At 38.5% G+C, this 23,794-nt stretch overlaps 1 protein-coding gene across 4 annotated transcripts in view; it reads left to right on the top strand.

Annotated features, from left to right (window-relative positions):
• SPOCK3 (SPARC (osteonectin), cwcv and kazal like domains proteoglycan 3) overlaps positions 1 to 23,794 on the top strand; it is a 189,590-nt gene that overhangs the window by 94,818 nt on the left and 70,978 nt on the right. For all 4 annotated transcript variants that reach the window (XM_073001479.2, XM_073001478.2, XM_078376680.1 and 1 more), the window contains one exon: positions 20,932 to 21,058. In XM_073001479.2, the coding sequence (XP_072857580.1) occupies positions 20,932 to 21,058 (127 nt within the window). The remainder of the gene's footprint in view (positions 1 to 20,931; positions 21,059 to 23,794) is intronic.

The following is a 23,794-nucleotide window of genomic DNA, read 5'->3' as shown; positions in this document are numbered from 1 at the left end:
ATTTTTACTCATAGAGGGAAAAATGAGTCTGTGAAGGCTTGGAAACAATAGTTTGCCTACAGTTACTCACTGAAATCAAAGTGCGGTCGTTCCTTCACAGAATCACACGGTTTGTTCTGGTTTCCCCATCCTGTCATATATGCACAGAAAGCAGAATTAGGACACAGAGGATAGATCATGAGAGAGGTACAGAAAATAGCAGGATGCAATGGTACAACACAAATTGTTACAGCTGTGCATAGGACAGTCTCTTTTACAAAGAGATGCAAAAATGTAAGACAGAACACTGGTGCTAGCTGAGGCTTTCCATGCATTCTGCTTCTGAATGCTATTCTGTTTCACTGCAGAAAGGGAAGGAAGGAAACAAAGTCACCATCTTGCCTCTTTCTATGAGAGATGTATTCCAATGAGGCTGCAGTGATATAAGCACAACTGTTTGCCTCAGTGGAATGTCTCTAGAGTTAGTTCATATCAAGCTTTTGCATTCAGTAGTGTTGGCTGATGTATTTAGGAAATATATTTAGAGAACTACATACTGAGATACACTGTATTGTTTCACAGAAAAAATGAAATTATGATTTATTATTTTAAAGCAAAGTGTGTGCATATATTAGAAATGGGAAAAGTAGACATACTAGCTGTAGGATTCTAGGTGATATAGCCCAAAAAAAATAAATGAATAAACATTATTTCCTATCTCTATCATACATACAGTATGTGTTTGTGGGTATCATGATATACAGCGTTTGTATATTTTTGTGCAATATTTATATCCTCTCTTTCCTCTAGAGATTTCAGGGCAATTTTAATCCTTCTCCAAACTTTGTTTTCACTCCAGTCCTGCAGGGTGTGTCACACTACAGGTGTGTCAATATGGTCATCCAGTGAGCTTTCTCGATAACTGGGGATTTAAACTCAAGGCTCCTGAGTATTATATGCTAACTATGGCAGCAACCTGACTATTGGTAACTGGAGATATCTGGGTACAATTTTCTGCCAGTTTAGTTTTAGCATTAATAAATATTTTAACTCTCTATTCCATTTAGCAAAAGAAGCATTCAGTTTCCACTTGGGCTAGTATTTTAGAGATGGGGATGAATCGCCACTTTGGCAGTTCATGCCAAACAGGTGTTCAATGTTGTCCAGTTCCAGCTTCCCTGGAGGGTGCTCACTCAGAGGCAGCACCTGGAGGAGGCAGGTCAAGAAGCAGGGGCACTGCCTCTGAATGGGCAGCCACTGAAGGAGGCAGGACTGGGAAACACTGAATTCCTGTTTAGCAAAAAAAAAAAAAAAAAAAAAAAAAAAAGAGCAAGCCTGCTTCATGCCTGTCTCTATAGTATATTCTTATCATTTACCTCACTTGATAGGTAATGTCAGACAATCTCAACACATATTAGATTTCTTTCCATTGACAGGTACTACTTTAAGAACAGGCTATCATATTGTAATGGCAGTCATCATGTAAATAGCACCATTTTCTGTATCCATCTATAATTTTACATCAAAACAGATCAGATTCCTTTTTTATAGATACATGTGTGTGTGTTGCTTTAAATACAAGAATTTTCATCTCAGCCAGCATGTATAGTGTCTTTCAGATCATGTCCACCAATAAGTGTGGTGAATTCTAAAAATAGAATTTTTCAGTCTGTCCTGACTACTGTTTTGGTGCTAAAAGCAACCTCCTGTTCCATGTGCATGAAGCGTTCATGAGCCAATACATGGAAGGGAGAAGTATGAGACCCAGCTGTGTTTCTCTTTCTCTGTGAATAATTATGCTGCACCATATCACTGAAGGTCAGGAATCGTTAATATCTTCTTTCATTGTCTTCAAAAAGGTAGCCACATTAGTGTGTTTCAGCATGTATGAGGGACCCTAACTTAGTATGATTTATTTCACGGATGCCTCCATTTCCACCTATTCCAATATCTGCTGATATCCGTAGCATCAGAACTCATTTTTACAACCACTGTGACTGGCGCAGTAAAGTGGCATGTTTTCATTACTAAGCGTGTGAAGGTGGAAGGGAGAACAGAGAAGATGATAAGAATGGGGCAAATGTGTGAGAAGAGAGTGCAAATCGAAGGGGAGCACCCAGCAAGGAAGCTCAAGAGAGAAGATATTGAAGGGAAGTTAGAAGATAGCAGAAACTTTACTTATAAGGCATGAACATTCTCTGATGACCAACCCCTTTTTTAACAGTTGAGCCTGATGAGAAAAAAGTTCAGCTTCAACAACTCACTTCACACATATCACCAGAGCACCATTTACATTGTAAGTGCAGAAGTCTGTTTCATACTGAGGCTATTGGTACTGTGGAGATCGACAGATTTATTTCAATGTGATCTTTTTGGATTACCATCAGGCATACATGTCATGTGTTGGAGGAAGTAGATGGTATTTCACGAACATTTGCACTGTAATAAATTTATATATCTTCAAGGTACCACAATGTTTTTGTTTTTGCCTTTCATTCAATGTATCATTGTTTGGGGGGCAGAACACATGCCTTTAAATGAGAAGCAGCAGTGCATCCCTTAATATGTGGATTTGCAAAAACAACGTATAGTGGGGAAAGCAGAAGAAGAATGGTTCCTGCAGTTATGTGACAAGCTTCAGCTCTGGATGAATAGGCATAAGGTCTGGTAAGAAAAAAAAAAAAGGGAACAAAGATGAAGTAAAAATCCATTAATTTGTTTTTATGCTGCTCTCCCCAATCTCCTTCCTAAGCTGTGCCTGATTTGTGCACAACAGTAACACAGGGGAAAACATTTCCTCTTCAGCTCTCAGAGGTGATCAGCTATGTGCCCTGAAGCGTGATATTTGGTTACCCTTGTCCGTGATGGATGATGTGACAAAAGCCTAGAATAAATTCTGCAACACTACAGAGCTGAAATCGTGGCTCCATTATACACAACACACAGAGTAATATCACTTATTCTGACCATTCTTTTGCCCTATATAGTTAAAAGTTGAAATCCCTCAGAGAATAACTTTGATTCACCTTAGAATGCTGCCCTGTAACAGATGCTTTGCACTGTTTTGTTCTCTGCTTTTTCCCTCCCAGAGACATTAAAATAGCATAGTGCTTCCGGGAAAAAGAATTGTAATTGAACAGTCATATCACCAAAAAGAAAAAGAAAACTGCTCAGTAATTAATTTATGTTTATTAGACATAATTATTAAGCAAACAGTAAATGTGTCAGTGTGGTGTAGTGGATAGAGTGAAGGACTAAGATTCAGGAGGCCTGGGTTCAAAAGCCTGCTGACTAACTTGGGGTGGGGAACTGGTAAAATCGCTCTTTAAATATTTCACTTACCCTGAAAACTCCATTGGAGTCACTGTCAGTTCCTACTTGACAGCACATTGCAGCAACAAATGTGTTAAATATGTTTGTGTAAGTAATCATAGAGTCATACAATAATTTTTTAAAACATTTTTTATTATTTTCTTCTTTACAAGGGTAGGGCAGGGTAGGTGATAACTGGGACAAGGTTACATTTAGAGGGGGTGGATTTGAACAAACACAATACAGTGGTGCCCCGCACCACAATGAAAATTTGTTCCCCTGAAATCGCTGCTAAGTGAAAACATCGTCCAGCGAAAACAGTTTCCTCATTGGAATGCATTGAAACCCATTTAATGTGTTCCAATGGGTCCGGAAAACACAGGGCAGCCATTTTGCGGAGCTGGAAAACATAGTCGTCTTGCAAACAAATGGTTCACGAAGCACGGACCTAATCATCGTCAAACGAAAATCCCCCATAGGAAATGTTGTTATAGTGATCGCAAAGAAGTTACCGTCCTGCGGATTCGTCGTACAGTGGGGTCATCGTCTAGCAAGGTACCACTGTACAAATGATTATTTTCATAATAATTCTAAATAATCCCTTCTAAGAGTAGTTCCAGATAACATACGAGAATATATACAATATATAAGGAAAATTCAAATTCAGACCTATATTTTGTAATTCTAATGATTAATTATGTAGCTCTTAATATTTATCTAGCATTTAAAAGTAACTTTTCCTATACTATGATTGTATATCAGTCTACTATTCTATTTTGTGATCATATATATAGTGACCAGCAAGTTTCCCATTGCTCCTTTTTCTCTCTTTTTTTTTGATTCAGCTAGTCTGTTAACATATTAATTTCTTCAGTTCCCAGTATTCTTACTATCAGTTCCTGTATTTGTGGTGTTCCAGACTCCTTCCAGTGTTTCACAGATACTATTCTTGCCACTGTTATTCCTTCTGTCTTTTGTATATTGCTTATCTTGCATTATTTTTAATATTTTATTCCTATATGTATCTTCATTCTGGATTTCCAGTACCTTCTGAATTCTTGGGAACATTATCCATCTGGATTCAGATCATTGATATCTCGTATTGGTTTTGTCGAATTTCCATCTTTCCTAAATCTTCCTGAAATTTTGTCACTTTCTTCATTTTCTTTGCTGTTTTCGCTGTCCTCTGTAATTCTTGATTTTGTTGTGTTACCTCCTCTTTCATATATATAAACCAATATGAGATATCAATGATCCATGTATTCTTGTGTATTCTTGTCACCTCTCCTTGAAGTCTTCTGCTTCTGTGAGGTCCCTACCCTTTTTGTCCTTTATCATGTCCATCTTTGCACAAAATATTCCTTTAATATCTCCAATGTGGCTAAATTGGTTGGATAGCTAGGTTCATCAAATGCTTATTCTCTATCACAGACAATTGGTTAGAATAAAACTTTTACCATTATTCCTAGATTTCTAGATATCTTGTTTGTATTACTTGCCTTGCAGCATCACATTTTTTTAAAGTAACAGTCTATTAATTATTTTGTGATATCAGAGTTGTCATGCTCACGGCCCCCTAAGGGGTCATTGAACATTTGGCCAGAGAGTTTGACTGGCACTTATCTACCACCTTTGTGTTGGATTGAGTCCTTAGACCTCAGCAATGCATAGCATAAGCCCTTTGAACAAGTGTGACCTAAAAAGAACACTTCACACCTATTCAGTACATTGCAAGTACAGGCACATGGGCTTTGTGATTCCTTGGAACTCACAACAGCTCACTTAGGTAGGACTCTTGAATAATAGCTAGTTTGTGGCCCTCTCCATCTCCTGGATTTAGCCAGACCGAACTGTTCAAGAGACCAGTCCTCAGCAAGGATTTTTAATATTTATTTTTTATTAGAAAAATAAAGATTCATTAGAAATCAGTTTATACTGCATAAGCATTGGCATTCAAGAACATATTCAAAGATCATTGCAGTTAAATAAGATAACGATTTTGCATTTAAAATAATAAACTCTAAAAGCTAATCTAGGGTAGGCTATAGTGGACTATGGTGGGTTAGCCCCCACCTCCTTCTTTTTCCTTACTTATATCCTCTCTCCTTCATGGAATCGAACAACACAAAAACATCAGTTCTCCATCCATCATCAGTAAGCATTAATAAGCAACAGTAAGCTAAGCTACATTTCACATAACCCATCATCCATTTTCTATTTTCCCAAACTCCTCCCTTCTCTATGGCCTTTCTGGCTGTTGACCAATTAACTTTTTAGGGATTGTACCACCTCTCTCCTTCTCTAATTCTCATGAGAGTGCAGGTACTGTTTATGTCTTCTGTAACACGCTTGGAATAATGAGTTTCCCAGGGCCTCTTCATTTGGCCTTCAAGATATCTGGATCTGGCTGTAATGGTCTCCAGAAAAACACTCTCATGGGGCTTAGAAAAATACATTCCAAAGTCTCTCAAATCATCTTTACACAGAACCTAACCGACTCTATTTAACATTTCTCTGACTACATATCCCATGGTCATGACACACTTTGGACTACATATCCCATGATCATGACACACTTTGGACTACATATCCCATCATCATGACACACTTTTGACTATATATCCCATGGCCATGATAAGAGTTTCTTCTGTTAAATAAAGTATGTAATATGAACTCTGGAGCCATCAGATTGTTTTCTCCTAGGATAATATGTTTTGTTGCACTTATTCTTTTATTGAAGTGTAAGAAAACACAAAACAGTCTTTAAGAGTATATAATTCTCCTCCTAACTCCCTTCTCCCACCTCCTATCTATATGCTTTAGCTTTTTTTAATGATGAAAAAACAGCATGAAGAATTTTAAGTTGTGATCATTCTGTATAGTTAGCTTCAAATATGTATTTAATTTTAAAAGAAAATATATTTCTGTCAGTGTTTAGTGAAAGTGATGCTGTTTTTCAAGTACCCTGCAAAATTTTATAATTTAAATCTTAGTTGGCAAGTGATATGGAATCATTATAGATTATACTTTGTTCATTTTCATTATCACAAATACTTCTTCATACATATGTTATACATAAAGACCAGATCATATAAAGGTCATTGTAATTTATGTTGTTTCTTGCTCATCTTTTTGAATCAGTTGTCTGAAAGATCCCAGACTCAACTATACCAAGTAATTAGGGTTGGATCCACTGGATTTTTTTAACTGTTTAGCTATATCCTGGATTGCACCATAGGCAGACATGTAATCAACTCTTTATGAATAAGCTTACCACTGTTGTCCAAAAAGAGATTCAGCAGCAATGGTTGATTTAGATGAAATCTCTGATAAGTGACATTTTCAACTTCCTTATTGATTTGGGTCCAATATAGAGCTGCTGTAGGGTAGAACCACTACATAAAAGAAATGGAAACTGGGCTGCCACATTCTCCAATAGTTGGAGGATTTATTTTGAGTTACATGAATTCATCTAATTGGTGTTATCTGCCTTTTAATTTTGTTGTCACAGATACTTTCAGAAATAGATCAATATGGTTTTTGTTTCAAAGCTTCTTCTGCTCTTCTGTGGAGATGGAGTGGCCTAGGTTCTGCTCCCATGTAATTTCAATCCACTGTGCTGTCATCAGCTTCATTTGCTAGTGTTCCATAAAAAATGTAAATGTTAAATGTTGGTAATCTTTCTGAAATCTGTGAGGCCTGGCAAGCTTCCAAGAAGACAAGAGTTGGATAATCTTGGTACACTTCAACAAGAGCTTCTCCTCATAACTGAGGACAGCCTTTTGACAGTAAAGGCTCTTATGGTAACATGTGAGATGTATAGACACGTGCACATGTACTTTCGGTGAACAATTTGCCCATGTGAGCAAAAGCAACTCCTAATTTAAATTATAACTGATTGATACTATTTCCACTTGATTTCTTAGGATGTGCATTAGAGAGGGAGGGATAGAAAAGGAGAATGAAAAAATCTAGATCTGATATGCAATTCTAGTTGTCTTATTTAAAAAGGACATTGAAGAGATTTTTGCCTTGAATTTGAAGGAATCATTTAAAATACCACCAATGTACATAATCTAGATGTTGCAACTCTTATACATATTGTGTTTCCCCAAAAATAAGACCTAACCTGAAAATAAGCCCTAATATGATTTTTCAAGATGCTTGTAATACAAACCCTACTCCAAAAATTAGCCCTAGTTAAGTGAAACTCCACCATTGTGCAGCAACCAGAACAAGACAACATGACTGTATTTGAATAAATGTAGATTGTTGTACATGAAAAAAAATAACATTCCCAGAAAAAACATCCCCAGAAAATAAGCCCTAATGCACTATTGGAGAAAAAAAATTAACATAAGACCCTGTCTTATTGTGGGGAAAACATGGTACTTTAGCATGTTGGCTAAACTAGAAATATCTGATGCATTCAGCAAAAAGGTTCTTGATCCCTCAGCTACTTTGCATAATACAGAATAGAACAGTATCACTGTTTCTGTGTGTAGAAAGCTTTTTGAATACTCTTTTGGCTCTGTTCCATTTTGAACTCATGCCAGTGCATGAAGAAATGAGGGAACAATCAGCTACTAATGAAGGAATGAACCTCAGAATTATATCCCTCCCACTTTTTTTATTTAGAGAACCTGAGTCTGTTATTCTGACACTAGTAATTGAACTTATCTGGCTTAAGCACATGTAACTAGACATGACTTATCCCTCCTCCATTATTTCATGCCTGAATGTTCTCCCCAAGATATGTGCTCTTATTGAGTATGTTCTGGTCATTAAAAACAAAAACTTGATTCATACCTACTGTCTTAATTCACAGATACAGATCCTGAATGGCATCAAATGCTAAAGGAGCCTGCAAAATGGGATCATTTTATGATACTCTGCTTTAAAGTAAAAAGAGAAAAGTTAGGGAAATATTTTCCTTCTCCTCTGATGTTACAACAATATTCCTTTTAATTATGGCTTCCTCCCCTCCACATTCTTCTTTTTAAAAGGCATGGTTTAGACAGATTGCACAGAAGTTGAAAATGAGGCTATTTAGAATGTCATCATTTTACATTCTAACAGTACTCTCTAAAGAAGCCAGCTGGTGTAGTTGAGTCCCTTCTTGGAAATTTTTAGTCTGATTCATTATTGTGATGTGTACTTGTGTATAGAAACATTTAATCATTCTTGCGCTCAAAGCTCTATTGAATCCAATGAAAGCTTTCTGTTTCTGTGCATAATTTGTGTTGCCAGTCTGCCAGCTTGGAAAAGTTTCAAGCTTGTTGTATTATCTGTGTTTATTTGCACAGGAAGTGATGCTTGCACGTAGGCTGAATTTACAGTAATTCTTTTGTAATGGGCTAATGAGCAGGACTGCTTTGTTCACAATGGTAACATTATATAGCTTTGATTAGTCCAATTACTCTGGAACTGTGCAATTGTGATGATTCTTACATTACCACACAAAGACTTTCCGCAGCCACACAAAATAACCCCCACAGGGACAGGCTTTGCTCTATAGGACTTTAATTGTGCTTGACAAAAATGCAGCTGGAAGTGAAAGGTAAAAGGGATATGTGAATAGATTGGGGGACTTTATAGGATACATTTTATTCAATACAGCAGTACTAGAATCTATGGCTTGTGATTATTAGTTACTCGTTACGCTTTGAGGAACAAAATACAGTTCTTGTCTAAGCATAACATGTCTCATACTGGTAATGTGGAAAGCCAAGTGTGATTGAGCAGTATTCTTTTATAAGTTTGTATATCCAGGATAAAATATGTTAAGCATAAAGAGTAGATTAGGACTATCTGGGAATCTGTTTTCTGCTTATTAGTTAATAATTTTCATAGATGTTAAAAATAATTATTTAAAGCAAGCATTGAAGACTCTTTACCAGACCAGGCATTATAAAACATGTGAAGAGAGGGGAGAAACTGCAAAATCCGAACATCATCCTGGCCAGATATTGGAACTGTGGGATCATAAACTAGACTGAAAGTGAGCTTGAAGAATTAATTTGAGGTACAATGGTATCAGTTTATCCCTTTGGGGATGTAGAATCAGTTCTTTGTTACTACCACCATAAATAGAATACTACCACCATAAATAGAATACTGACACTCATTGCCTTTAATAGAATCAGAGGGCATTTTTTTAAAATGGAAAGTTGGTAAGGCTGATTGAAAGAACTAAGATTATTGTCACAGAATTAATTAGAAATGGTATTAAATTGAGATGCATGAAACTGTGTTGAAGCTGGGGGAACACTTTGAAAATATCCAAGAAAGTGTTCAGCAGTGGCCCACCTTTGATTGAATCAAAGCACAGATGTAATACATCAAGCACTGTTCTCATTAGTATTTAGTACCTTTATGAATAGCGAGAGACTAAAAATTCTGCACTTTACCATAACAGAACCACCCACTGATATGTTACTGTTTTGGTGCCATGAGTAACATTATTGGCACATTATCATTATTGCTGACCTTTAGTTATGTGAGGTAGTCTGGGATTTTTTTCCAGTTTTTACTATTACTTGTTGCGTTGCTTTTATCGATTTTCTTTAGCTACACATAATAAAATATAATAATTAAATTACTGTTGGAACAGACAGCGTCAATCAAGAACACTCACATGTAGTGTTGATTCAGTATTCCACAATGACCTCATCAAAGAGAAATTTTCACCTGAGACATATAGCAGGTCAGGAGTATCTGTAACCCTCCATTGTATTTCTTCTCTTTGACAATGGGAGTAGAAGTTCATCAGCATCTGAAGGGTTGCAGATTCCCCATTCCTAATGTATTTATTGTGATGTGGCTTTATGGGTCTCTGTAAAAGTTATCTGCTTTGGGGGCCTTTAGCATAACCCAGTTCTGGCTAGCTAATGAAGGATTCACATTTATACTCCCTAGCAGCATATAGAAGATGCAGACCCATGTGCAAATCCAGTGATGTGCAGTGTAGGTCACAGATAGTGAACATTCCAATGTCCTGATAGATTTTATTTTGCAAAGGTAGTATGTTGCACTTCTCTTACATTCTGAGATTTGCAGTTATATGAGATTATCACACTAGTATGTAACCTGGAACAACTTGACACTTAACTGGAACTGTCAGGTGTAGGAAAGCTTGCACTTGAATTGGTGTTAAGCATATGAGACAACTGTGACTGTGTCATACACAAGTTTGCATTAAACACAGAAGTTAAAGTAACTCAAAATAAATATTTAGTGATACAGATATGTACTGTTTTCAACTACTAGTAAAAAGTATGTGGAACTAAATCTCTGAGACTTTTCACACTTGAACATATTCAATAAAGGTAAAGGTTCCCCTTGACAATTTTTGTCCAGTCGTGTTCGACTCTAGGGGGCGGTGCTCATCCCCGTTTCCAAGCCATAGAGCCAGCGTTTTTTTTTTGTCCAAAGACAATCTTCCGTGGTCACATGGCCAGTGCGACTTAGACACGGAATGCTGTTACCTTCCCACTGAGGTGGTCCCTATTTATCTACTTGCATTTGCATGCTTTCGAACCGCTAGGTTGGCGGGAGCTGAGACAAGCGACGGGCGCTCACTCCGTTGCGTGGATTCGATCTTATGACTGCTTGGTCTTCTGGCCCTGCAGCACAGGCTTCTGCGGTTTAGCCCGCAGCGCCACCACGTCCCTTCATGTATTCAATAGACAACTCCTAATGTTTGGAAGATAAAGAGAACAGTAACTCTCCAAGCTTTTTTACTCTGAACACTTTAGCCCATCTGTATGCTAGTGATCTTCTGTCTAAGTGGTAGAAAGTAGTACATTCTTACAGGTTCAAACTCTACCACTTTTTGTTGTGTGGCCTTGTAAGGAAACTGTGAGAGACAATTACGGCCAAGTACTGTAAGTGATTTATCAGTGACCAGGAAATACAGACAGGTTCCATTTAAGGAAAAAAAAACTGGAAAAGGACTGAGTGTGTGAGTATCAAAACTGATGCAATAAAATAGCTGTGTATCTTCCTGTTTCATATCACTTTCACAGAAGAACCTGTGTGGATGAGAGAGAAATAATAGCTGTGTGGAGAGAATAGAAAAGTGTCGGAAAGGACGATATTTTCAGACTGGGAATTCAAGGCCACAAACCTGGTTGGGTTATGAGTGATAATATTGTCTATGATAACAAAAGTATGTTAGCTGGCTAGAAAGCTGAATGAGCTAGAAACCTGGCTATGAAGGTAGAGTTTGGGGATCCAGTTCCCCACTGTGTTTCCAAGGAGAACTGTATAGCCTATGGGCAAGCTGTGCAATTCTAGGATGCCCCCAGAAGAAGAAAATGGTAAAGGTGGTGGGAAATGACTTGATGGCATGTAACCTATAAGGTGGTAATTGACTTGATGGTATGTAACCTATAAGGTGGGAATTGACTTGATGGTATGTAACCTATAAGGTGGGAAATGACTTGATGGCATGTAACCTATAAGGTGGGAATTGACTTGATGATATGTAATCTTTATAGTAAACAAGGTGGAATAAAATTATGGATTTAAGTAACTTGGCTCTACTCCCCAATCAATCTGCTTTTGCGTTTATGACATTTTTGCAGGCTCCTCTATGTGTACACGCTGTACTGAGTTGAAATCTTGGCAACTGTAAAAAGGACACTACACACATATCAATATGGTTAATCAGATAATAATAATAATATATATATATATATATATATATATATATATATATATATATATATATATATATATATATATATTCATTATTTTAAAATGATTTACACCACACAGCAGTAACATTTTAAACCCAGTGTACATTCTTGTACTTAAGATAAGTTCAAATAAAAACTAGCGATTTCTTTTTAAAAATAAGTATAAGAGAATTCTATTTTTAATTCTGCTTGTTTATGTCAGTAGTCATTCTTTTGGTTTTAACATACAAAGCCATCTTGATACTTATCAGAGCATCTCTTCCAAACAACTGCAACTCATTCCACTTGATCCTCCCAGGACTTGATGCTCTGGCTGACTATACTGAGAGAGATGAGGAAGGGTTCTACTAGGAATCAGGGCTTTTCAGTGGTGGCCCCATCACTCTGGAATGGTCTCCCATGTGAGATTTGTAGGTGTCTTCCCTCCAGACTTTTTTAAAATTAGAAAAAAACTGAATTGTTCAGATGCCTTTAAGGACATTCTTCCCCTTAGGTCGTGATTTGTCCCATGGCTGATTTTAATTTTTGGAAGACAGTCGTCATCATTTAGTCATTAGTTTGAGTTTTGTTATTTGTTTTATTTGTTTCTGAAGGGTGAGGTGGTTTGTGTGGGGATGAGTTGTGTTTGTATGACTGTCCAGAATAGTGGATTTTCACTAAATGGAGAGGTATACAAATTCCATAAATAAATAAGAAAAATTTTAGTGCTAGCCACTTCTTTTCATGCCCGTAGCTGACTGGATAGCTCACTGAGTTGAAACACTTTACTCAACAGCACCACCTTGGACTCTCTCAACACCATCCTACAAACTGAAGGAACATCTATTCACCAGGTGGAACTATGAATTCAATTAATTTGACTATAATTGGCTCCTTTTTTACCTGGTGAATAAACTAAATGATAACTCCAATGTTCTAACAGAGGTTGCTGTGTTTCTGAATTGTTTCCTCCCTAACTCCAAGCCCAGAGGAAACTTCAGATTTCAGGAGAAAGCAATGAGATGGTATTTGGGGGCAGACACAGAATAATTAGCAAATCCTTTGTTTGTGTGGGATGGAAAATTCCAGCCATGCTTACAAGGGAGGATGCTTGAGATCATACCTCCCAGCTGACTTTGCAACCTGAGTCTGGATTCATCCCATACAAGCAGATTTGGCACAGATATCTGCCATTTTTGGGACAATTTTTTCTGCACTATCCATAAAGGGGTGATGCACAGACTAAGGAAGTGGGATTTTACCCACGAAAGCTTGCGATTTGTGTGATTTTTTTAGTGGTTCAATAAAGGTATCGCCTAACTCTTGGATTTGGAACAATATAGTTACTTAAGTGATATTTTCTGTTTCTAATTGATTACACCTTCTTTCTCATTCCTGTGGGCTATGCAGTGTAATCTAATCTTCTTTTTAGTAAAGGAAATCAAATTAGGCAGTGACAGTGAAGAGAGACATTTTGCAGAGAAAGACAGAGGGAATCCTAGGAGTAGAGAACAGTGACTAAGAATCCAGCAGTGCTTATCTAAAGAAACCCCCATTTCTCATGTGTGTGATTTGGAACACATGAAGAGAGAGGAAATAATTTATAAATGCATGGATGAATTGTGTGAATACTGTTGGGATTGCTTGCATCTTCTGCATACTGGCTTTTCCCCCCATAGGTTGCAGACACTGCAATTCCAGACATTTCCTTCATTTGTCTGGTTTGTGTTACAGCTCTTTTCCTTTATCCCTCCTTTGTTATAACGTTAGGCTGTCTTTCATTATTATTCTTGCCAGGAGTGTATGTATTTTATATCCAAATACCTAAATTTGTGTATAACTTTTTGACCCTCCCAATTAAAAGCATTTGACACAACAGTGAAATAGTAACTTGAATTGAATATAGGGGGTATTTTAATATATATTTTTTTAAAAAGCACTCAAAATTGTGTACTACTTTCAGTGTTCCTTATGATCTACCATGATGGATTTTGTCTTATATGGTGTGATTCTGTTTCTAATCCCTTTCTAATTGTATGAATACTACAGTGGTCATACAGTGCTGTCCTCTGAAGATGCCAGCCACAGAGACTGGCAAAACGTTAGGAAGAACAACCTTCAGAACACGGCCAAAGAGCCCAAAAAACCCACAACAACCATTAGATCCCAGCCGTGAAAGCCTTCGCGAATATATAAGAAAACTGTTGCATCCTAATTTCCAGGCTCTACCTTTTGTAGTTTGTTTATACATATGGGAAAGCTAATGAACTTCTACTTCCTGCAGACATTTGAGGATGTCTGATTGCCTCATGGGGGCGAAGTATGCTGTATTGATTTAAACATCTTGCTTATTTTGCAACTTGTTTCTAATAAGAATCTTTAGCCAAACATGTAATTGCATCACAAGCACTTCTCTCACTTTTAAATGGAATAAGCATTACTTTTTAATCCCCAGGAAATAGTCCAGCTCAATTACAGTGGAATCTAACTAGACACTACTGTATTTAAGTGGTCTCAGCTGAGTCTGAGTCAGTCAGAACTTCTCTCATCCTTATGTGTTTGGCCTTAGCTGATGCCAATTTAGGCCACTATCCTTTTCAACATTTGTTTGCATGTAAAGCTCCATTTGCAGAAGTTGCTCTTACCTGACAGTATTCAGTAAAAAGGAAACATCAGGAGACAATTGAAGAAGATTCCTACTAGTCGTTGCTGGCTTTTATATGTACAGTCCTCTCTGATCAGGACTGTACATATAAAAATGTTCACAACAGATTATGCTGCTGTTGCACAAACATTCCCTCCTGTTGTGTGAGGCTTAAGTGCTCTAGAAATCTAATCAGTGGTACTTGGAAAGTTGCAAAAGCATAGGCTCAAAAACAGAAGGAGTAGAATATGTGGTTAGACAAGAGAGATGAGAAAATCTGTTACATTTGCTCCCCCCCCCCTTTAGTCTGTTTTTAAACCTTAATTCCCTTCTGCCTCTAATATGTGAATTGTAAATTTAGTAAAATCCTGAAACTGTAATACAAATCATGTTCATTTGCAACACAGATTCAATATGTAAACCTGTTCCAAGCATAAAAAGAACTTTTTTTTACAATTTGGAAAATAAGAAGTTGCAAGTTGTAACACTTAAAAAATTAGAACATGATTGAGAACACCAAGATTTAAATGCAAATATTTAAGAATTAAGCACTCAAAATTCTGGCCCTAGATGGATGGATCTGTTAGGTTTTTTTCCTTCTTCTGTATTCTTACTATAGATGGGGGTTTTGTATACGACCTGTCCACTCATTCATCCGCTGCTGCTGCAGGCTCCGCGCTCCCTTCCTTCCTTCACTCTAGAGCTCATGGTTGACTAGCCACTCTTCGACCTGGCAGGAAGGCTCATTGGCCTGCCTCCTGCCAGGAGTGGTTAGTTGACCATAAGCTCCGGAGTGATAGGAAGGGAGTGCAGAACCCACAGGAGCAGTGGAAGGGTCAGTGGACAGTTTGGCCCCAGGGGGGTGGAACCTCATTATGTCCACCTGTGTGGTGGGTATTCGTATTCCTATACATCCGGGGGGCGGATCCAAGCAGCGGCGGCGGCGGTAGGGGCTTAGATCCGGCCCCCGTCCAGTTCCCCTTCCATGGTCGGATCCGACCATGGAAGGGGAACCGGCCAGGGGCCGGATCCAAGTGGCCGTGGTGGCGGTAGGGGCTTGGATCCGCCCCCCGGCCGGTTACTCCATCCATGGCCGGACTCCTGAGAGTCCGACCATGGAAGGGGAAACCGGCCAGGGGGGCGGATCCCAGCCGCCCTCCTTCCAACCCTTCACCCCCTTCTCCACCACCACTGCTGGGCTTTGGAAGCAGTTTCCGAAACCCAGCAGCGGTGGTGGAGATGAGGGTGAGGGGTGGGTCGGGCAGAGGCGGGAGGAGGGAGAAGGCTCCGCCGCCGCCACTCGGACGCGCTGGCCAGCATTTTCGCGGCCAGCGCGTCCGAGAGGCCTCGGGGGAAGGCTTCTCCACCGCCTCTCAGACCGCTGGCCGGGCACGGGGCGGCTCCAAGTGGCGGCGGCAGGGGCAGGGGGGTTCCGGATGGCTTCCAGTGCTTCGCCTGGAAGCCATCCGGACACCCCCTACCCTGTCCCCGCCACCACTGAGAGCCTTCCGAGCTCTCAAAGGGCTTTCTCCAATGTGTGTGTGTGGGGGAAGCCCTTTGAGAGCTCGGAAGGCAGATGTTGGCGGTGGCTTTGGGGTCTTTCCAAAGCCACCGCCGACTGCCGACATTTTCCCCCAGCCACTCAGCTGGGGGAAGATGCCAAAGGCCCCATTTTCGGTCAGCTGGTTGGCGGTTCCAAAATGGCCGACCCGCTGTGCTGCCTCGCTTTAGAGGCACCGAAAATGGCCGCCCCTATGGAGGAACATCGCTAAACGGTGAGTTTATCCCCCATAGGAACGAATTAAACAAAGTTCCTATGGGTTTTTCCATTCCGTTTAGCGATGTTTCCTCATAGCAATGATTAATCCGGAACGGATTAACGTCGCTATGCGAGGCACCACTGTATCAGTTTTTACTCTACGAGTGGTTTTTTTCATTATAACACTTGAAACTGCTGTGTGCAAACATCAGTTACATTTTATATATTATTTTTGTAGTCCAGAACAATTGTCATCTTTCCTGCATTGTATTTTCTGGCCACAGGGAAAAACACACTGTCTGAAATATTGTTGCTTAGCTAATATACCTCACTAGTAAGCCCATGAAATCAGTAAAGTTTGGTGAATCAACTCCTCTGTAAGTTTCATTGATTGAAATGAACCTGCTCTAGTTATGACTTACTTTACTTTATTATAGTAAACTGCAGAGGAGCTGACTCCCCACTGCTTTAGTTCAATTTACTACACTGAGCAAGAGAAGATCAACCATTATATTTCATTGTTCTGTTCCATGGTTTTCCTGTTTTGTGAATCATGTGTAGAATGCAGGATTCTGAGTACTATAGAATTGTATGTAAATAAGAAAGTAAGTAGTAGTAGTAGCAGATTCCTAATAATATCTGGCTGATACATTAAGCAAGTCATACCCTGGGGATGGCTAGTCAAAATGCTCCCATGTTTTTTTAATGGCTTGAGATCTGAAAATAGTAAGTTCCAAGTTTCTCTCAACTTAATGTATTTGCAAAGGCTTTCATGGCCGGGATCTAATGGTTGTTGTGAGTTTTCTGGGCTCTTTGGCCATGTTCTGAAGGTTGTTCTTCCTGACGTTTCGCCAGTCTCTGTGGCCGGCATCTTCAGAGGACTGGAGTAGGAACTCTGTCCATGCTCTGTACAGGAAGAACAACCTTCAGAACACAACCAAAGAGCGCGGAAAACCCACAACAACCATTCTCTCAACTTCTTGATTAGAAGTCCCAGGGTTCTAATCACTATAGTTACAGACTTTCCATTATTACTGTGTCCGGAAAAAAAAAGAAAGAAGGGGGAATGGAGAAAAAAATAGAGAAGTCAATAGGTTTTAGTTTTACATCAGCAGAACATACGTTAGTGCTGCTGTCAGCATCTTTTCTTCTTCACATAACCTGTGAAATCTCATTTATCTTAAAAAAAATCATTTGTTGCATCATGGGATGCATTTTATTATGACTTTACTTAAAAAAAACCCTCTAGATTATTTCCCTTAACTTCAAAAGTGACTTTTGGATATTTCAGAATTCAGGAAGACTATAGGTAATAATAATTTCTCTTCTACAAACTACAGCATAAAAATCAGCACTACTTGACTCCAATAATGTGAGTTGAAAGATTATCTACTGAATTTTTCTACTCAGATGAGAACATTTTAATGCTGTTTTTAATCAACAGAATATTTTCCAGGTTTAGAAATGCATAGTTCCATGAAGTTAATTAGAATGGCTATAGCCAAAGAGGGATTGAAGTATTTAAGTCATCAGTGCAGCTCAGTCATACATATCCTGGACTAACAAACTGAGATTAGCACAAGTCCTGCATCTACACATCTGTTGTTGCATTGCTTCTTCCTGTCTTGCTTCTTGAGAAGTTGTGATTCAGTAATTCTGATAACAGTAGTTTCCTGGCAAATGAAAATTGATTAAGCCATAAAGTATTCAACTCAGTCATATTAAGAAAAAGGATAGTGTGAGGTTACAGTGCACAAATATAAGGCGTGTCTGTATTCCTACTACTTATCCTGAGAAATATAGGTCTGAATCAGGCCCCTGCATGATTCCTGATGCTAAGTGGTTCATGATCCAAGTTGTGGGGAACTAATTGTAGAGTGAAGGAATTCTCTCCTAGTGTAGATCATAGGCTATCTAAGCTCACAATAGTGTATTCACTAACTACTTGTCTGAGTGGAAGATTGGTAGGAAGAACTACAATGATTATAGTAGTAGATGAGGCAATGAATTTGTTTTTCGGTAAAGAGGAGGAAAGAGAAATTCCACAAGAGGTAATGTGGCAATTCATTGCTTCGGTTCTCTCACTTTTTCTTGCAACATTGCAACCAGTTTGCACTGGTTGCCTATGCACACCATGTTGTTCTCAGGCTCAAGCATAAACATTGCACACAGTTAGCAGATCACCACCAAATAAATTTCTTTTTTCCTCTATAATTCCTTTTTTACTTTCTTCTATTTGTCTCTGTCTGTCAGTGCATTTAGCTTTGCTTTGTCTGCCTTGAACCATGCTGGGAAAATGCAATAATACAGTGGTGACCCGCTTGACTGATTTTGCTTTTAAGCAAAATTGCTGTTAAGCGAAATTGTCGTCAAGCGAAAAAACAATCCCCATTGAAATGCATTGAAAACTGGTCAGTGCATTCCAGTGGGGGAAATACCTCATCGTCCAGTGAAGATTGCCCATAGAGAACCACCACTCAGCTGTTAAAAATTGCTGTAATGCGATGCTTCTGTCCGAAAAGCAGCCATTTTGAGAAGGGAGGGAAGCCATTTTGCGGAGCTGGAAAAAACAGGCTCCTAATCAGCATAAAGCGGATTTGTGCCATTGGACCCATCCTTGTGGCGCAGTGGTTAAACCGCTGTACTGCAGCTATAACTGTGCTCACGACCTGGGGTTCAAATCCCAGGTAGCTGGCTCAAGGTTGACTCAGCCTTCTATCCTTCCGAGGTCAGTAAAATGAGTACCCAGCTCGCTGGGGGGGGGGGGGGCAATGTGTAGCCTGCATAATTAAATTGTAAACCGCCCAGAGAGTGCTTGAAGCGCTATGGGGTGGTATATAACCAGCACACTTTGCTTTGCTTTTGCTTTTTTGCGATTGCAAAAATGTCATCGTCAAACGATTTCAACGTCATGCGGGATAAGTGTCTAGCGGGGCACCACTGTATACAGAAACCAAAGATTTTGTTAGGGGCTTACCTCTTCTTGTCCCCAGCTGAACTCTCATGTCATACTCCTGGTTGCTCACTGCCTGAGGTCTATCTCAATTTTATTCTTCTGCTGTGCTCTGTTAGGTGTCAGCAAAGAGAATGCCCCTCCCAGCACTCACAGCTGCTACTTGTTATTTTCAGCAGTGATCAAGACATGCCCCTTCCTCTCAAGCTGAGCACAAGGTTCTTCCAGATAGGCTATTTCTTGGGGTTACTTCAGGTCACTTTCTGGTGTTCATATGAGTCACTCACTGATCTGCCTTTGTCCTCTTGATCTCTTCCTTCCTTTCATCTCTTCATTGGCTAGACCTTTTCCGTACTATCCTTCCCCTGTCAAACTCCTGTAAACTAGCCGCCTAGAGTGGTCCAGTGGGCCAGATAGGCGGGGTATAAATCAAATAAATAAATAAATAAATAAATAAATAAATAAATAAATAAATAAATAAATAAATAAATAAACTACATCTTAGTACTCTATACCTAGAAAACCCTGGAAAATGCTATCATAAGTTGGAATCAACTTCTTGACATGGGGTAATGGTGATGATGATCTATTTAAATGGTAGGATATATATTTGAGTCCAGTTCAAAAAGCCATACCAAGACAAATACATGTAGAAGTAGTTCTTTGAAAAGTTGTTCTTTGAAAAGGACTTCCTCATGTTCTTATTAATATTTCAAACTTCTTTCCAGAAATCTATGATTTAGAGCAACAACAATACATTTCACAGCAAGCAGAACTTCTAATGATTTGTACTCTCTTCTTCTTCTTTTCTTCCCCAATTGCGCCTTCCCTCCTTTGGGAAATAAACAGGAACTTAATATTTCTCAAAGGCCATAGACTTATAGATGTATGAAACTATAGAGCTGGAAAGGATTGCACAGGTAGATTCCAGCTGCTTGCCAAAGTGGGAAATGTAGTAAAAAAGAATAATGGCAGAGGTTTGAAAAGTTTATTTTTTTGGGAGTATAGCTTCCATAATCCCCTGCCAACTTTCACTGTTGTGGATTGTTTTCTGTGAACTGTTTGCATGGAATCAGTGCAGGCAGCTTTGAAAACAAGTTTCTGCAAACATATTTCTGTTTACAAAAGGACAGTCTGTTCTCGCAAGTGCAACATTTGCCCATGTAGTTGATTTACATCTGTATTAAAGTCTTTGAAACTCTGGGTGGCTTCATTCATTGACTAATCCCATGTAAAGGCTTGTTTCAACAACTGATCAAAGTAGTTCCTGCATATTTTGCCTTATACTGTATGCTGAATTCTACAAGGAGTTGAGACTTACTTTTTTGTTTTTCCATATGAAAAGCTTGGAATCTGGGCCAGATGATGGTCCACATGAGCATTGGGTAACACTTCTAAAGTCTGGGAAAAGCTCAGCTGAATGGATCATATGGCAACTCCAGTTTAAAGAAAACAATAAAAATATGATACAATGTTCTTTCATCAGTTTGCTAGCTCACACAATTGTAAACTAAAAATAAGATGATAATTTTTATTCTTCCCAAATATAATTTGTGTTATTACTGATCGAAGTCATTGTTTTACCTGCTTTGTTCTCTTTCAGTATGAAAGAGGCTGGACTAGGTCATAAACAATGGAGAATTGGCCCTCTTTCATCAAAATGCAAGCAGTGTCCAGTAGTTTATACCAATTCTGTTTGTGGATCAGATGGCCACACATACTCTTCACAGGTAAGTACATTGAATGGGTTTGTCATCCATTGCGGTTTAATATATAGTATTCTATCATGCAATGCTCTGCTATTTACTCCATTATATTATATTATATTATATTATATTATATTATATTATATTATATTATATTATATTATATTATATTCCAAATATGTAAAGTTTTGTAAATGGTAGAAAATGCATAGAATTCAACCTGATTCTTGAATTTAATATGCACATATGAGTTCACAATACAAGTTAATTCTATGATATATAGCTTACAATTGATTGACAAAGCTACTTGTTACCAGTTAAAAGAAAGCTTACCGTACCTTTTTTGCATATTTCTAAAAAATCCAACTGTATAAAGGTAATTCAGAATGCAGTCATTCAGTAGCACGTAGGCATCAAAGGATGATGTCCGTTTTACAGTCCATTTTATGCTAAAGGAGCATCAGTACCAATCAATTTGCCTATTTTGTTGGTTTCTTTTTATAGCACACTCAGTTTGAATAGATAGATTTTTGAATAAACTATTTTGGTTCTTTGTCCATCTCAGTAGGCAGTACAGGGACTTTTCTTTCTCAGATATCTCAGTATTTTAAGAGGAAAGCAAAGCTACTTTCATTGGCAACAGTTACTTTCAACAAGGAGAAACAAAAATCTAAGTGAAGATTGCATATGTTTAGGTCCTCATATTCTGTGGCATTCACAGTCACTGCACAAGCTTCTCACCAGAGTATGTTGTTGGTTTCTGCATGAACCTGGTTTTTGCTCTCCTGACACTGAATCCTATTTCTCTAGTTTAAAATAACTGGTTTGATACCCACCAAAATGTTGACGGTGAAACAGAGCACTCTAAAAATAAATTTTAATGTAACCATCAAAAATATGACTCCATAAAACAGGAAATAGTTTATTTGTGAAAGTAAAGTTGGCAAGACTGACAAAATCTCTAAATCAACTGTCAACCCAGAACTATCTGACAATTTCAAAGTAATGTGGCTAATGTGTTTAATGACTGAAAATGTAGTTAATATTGAGAGTATCTGTGTGGCCAATTAATACTTGGCTCCGTGCTTGACTTTTCTAGACTATAAGCTCCCAGCCATCAGTTCTTTCAAATGTTTTGGAATCCCTTCCTAGCAGTCATGGTGATAGGCCCATCTGCTGGTTGAAGTCCAAAGCAGCTTACAGAGCAAACACTGAAAACACTGTGGTGGACCTTTTTTTTTTTTTAAACAGAGAGAGCCAACATTTTAAATATTTAATATTTTGAAATATTTTCTTTGCTTTTTGAATGTACGGTTACCTAAATGGCTCATATAGGATTTCTGGGCTTTACTACACCTTTGTCTGTAACTACTGACAATGTTAACCTTGCTATAGAAATAGCTGATGCCATAGTTACAGCCAACACTACATACGGGTTGTCATAGGTAGGACAAGCTTGAATCAGGGGCTACTCAGGAACCAGGAGCAGTGGGTACTAGAGGTAGGCAGGAACCACCACAATGGCAGTTTGTCTTGGTCTGTGGTTTGTGGTCTTCCATGAACCACAAATTTATGAATTGTCCCTGAACAAACCACAAACATTACACCTGGCTGCTAAAAAATATTATTATTATTATTATTATTATTATTATTATTATTATTATTATTATTATTATTATTATTATTATTATTATTATTATCGTCATCGTCATCGTCATCGTCATCGTCATCGTCATCGTCGTCACCACCACCACCACCACCATTATTATTATATCATTATCATTGTTATTGTTATTGTTAGTGTTATTATTGGCAAGCAGCCTCTCAGTCGGCTGGGGGATCTCTACACATCTCCCCACCAGAAGCAGATGGCCAAATCCCAGCTGCCTGCCTGTGTGCATGCACAGTTGAGAGGCAGGTACATGCACAGATGTAGAGATAGCAGGCTAGCTGGAAGGGAAGCCGGGTCCACTATCTTTTTAGATGGTGGTGGCTGTGGCAGCACGACAAGGTAGGAAGGCAACGGCGACAATTGGAAAGGAGCAGGAGGACAGTCTGTACATGGGAACAAACCAGGAGGTTCATTAAATCAGGAAAAAGTTTTTTAGTTCAGAAAAGTTCATGTTCTCCAATTCAGAACCGACCCAAATTAATGAACCAGTGATTTTTTTACAAACCTCCTGGTTCATTTTTTAATTCATACCCATCTCTAGTATGCATCTCATTAAAACAGTTCAGGGACAGGAGCTTCCCCATCCTGGTCATGAGTCACTCTCAGCCTGAATAGCTGCAAATTCTCTTATCCATTTTAATGCAATAATTAAACATAATAAGATACATTTTTAAAGATCATATACTTGCTTGTATATATTAGTGAAGATGCATGTTTTCAGAAGTCATTCACTATGAAGTGTTTGTTTAAAATCAAGATTATTTTGAGGGCAACCAATTCTGAAATTGTCAGGATAAGATAGGATACGGTACATATTTTTGTTCATTACAGGCAAAGCATATTTTAGTTGTGTTTTCAGCTTCAGTAAGACTCTGGCACTGCTGTACAATATAGCTGGCTTCTTTCACTTGCAATTTATTTCTCAATGACTTCTGCAAATCGTGCAGTACATTTTTTTCAACATGTGTCAATAAAACTGCATCAATCTTGCAGAAATAAGTGCTGCAGCAATATAAATTTCCTAACAGAGATTGCTTTGGGATTTCCATGTCATGCTGTCATACTTCCATTAAATCCATAGAGAGCTT

The sequence above is a fragment of the Pogona vitticeps genome, chromosome 5 (genome assembly GCF_051106095.1).
Source record: "Pogona vitticeps strain Pit_001003342236 chromosome 5, PviZW2.1, whole genome shotgun sequence".
NCBI classification, from domain to species: domain Eukaryota; kingdom Metazoa; phylum Chordata; class Lepidosauria; order Squamata; family Agamidae; genus Pogona; species Pogona vitticeps.
The sequence above is the reverse complement of the archived record's forward strand: the minus strand, read 5'-3'. Positions and strand labels throughout refer to the sequence as shown.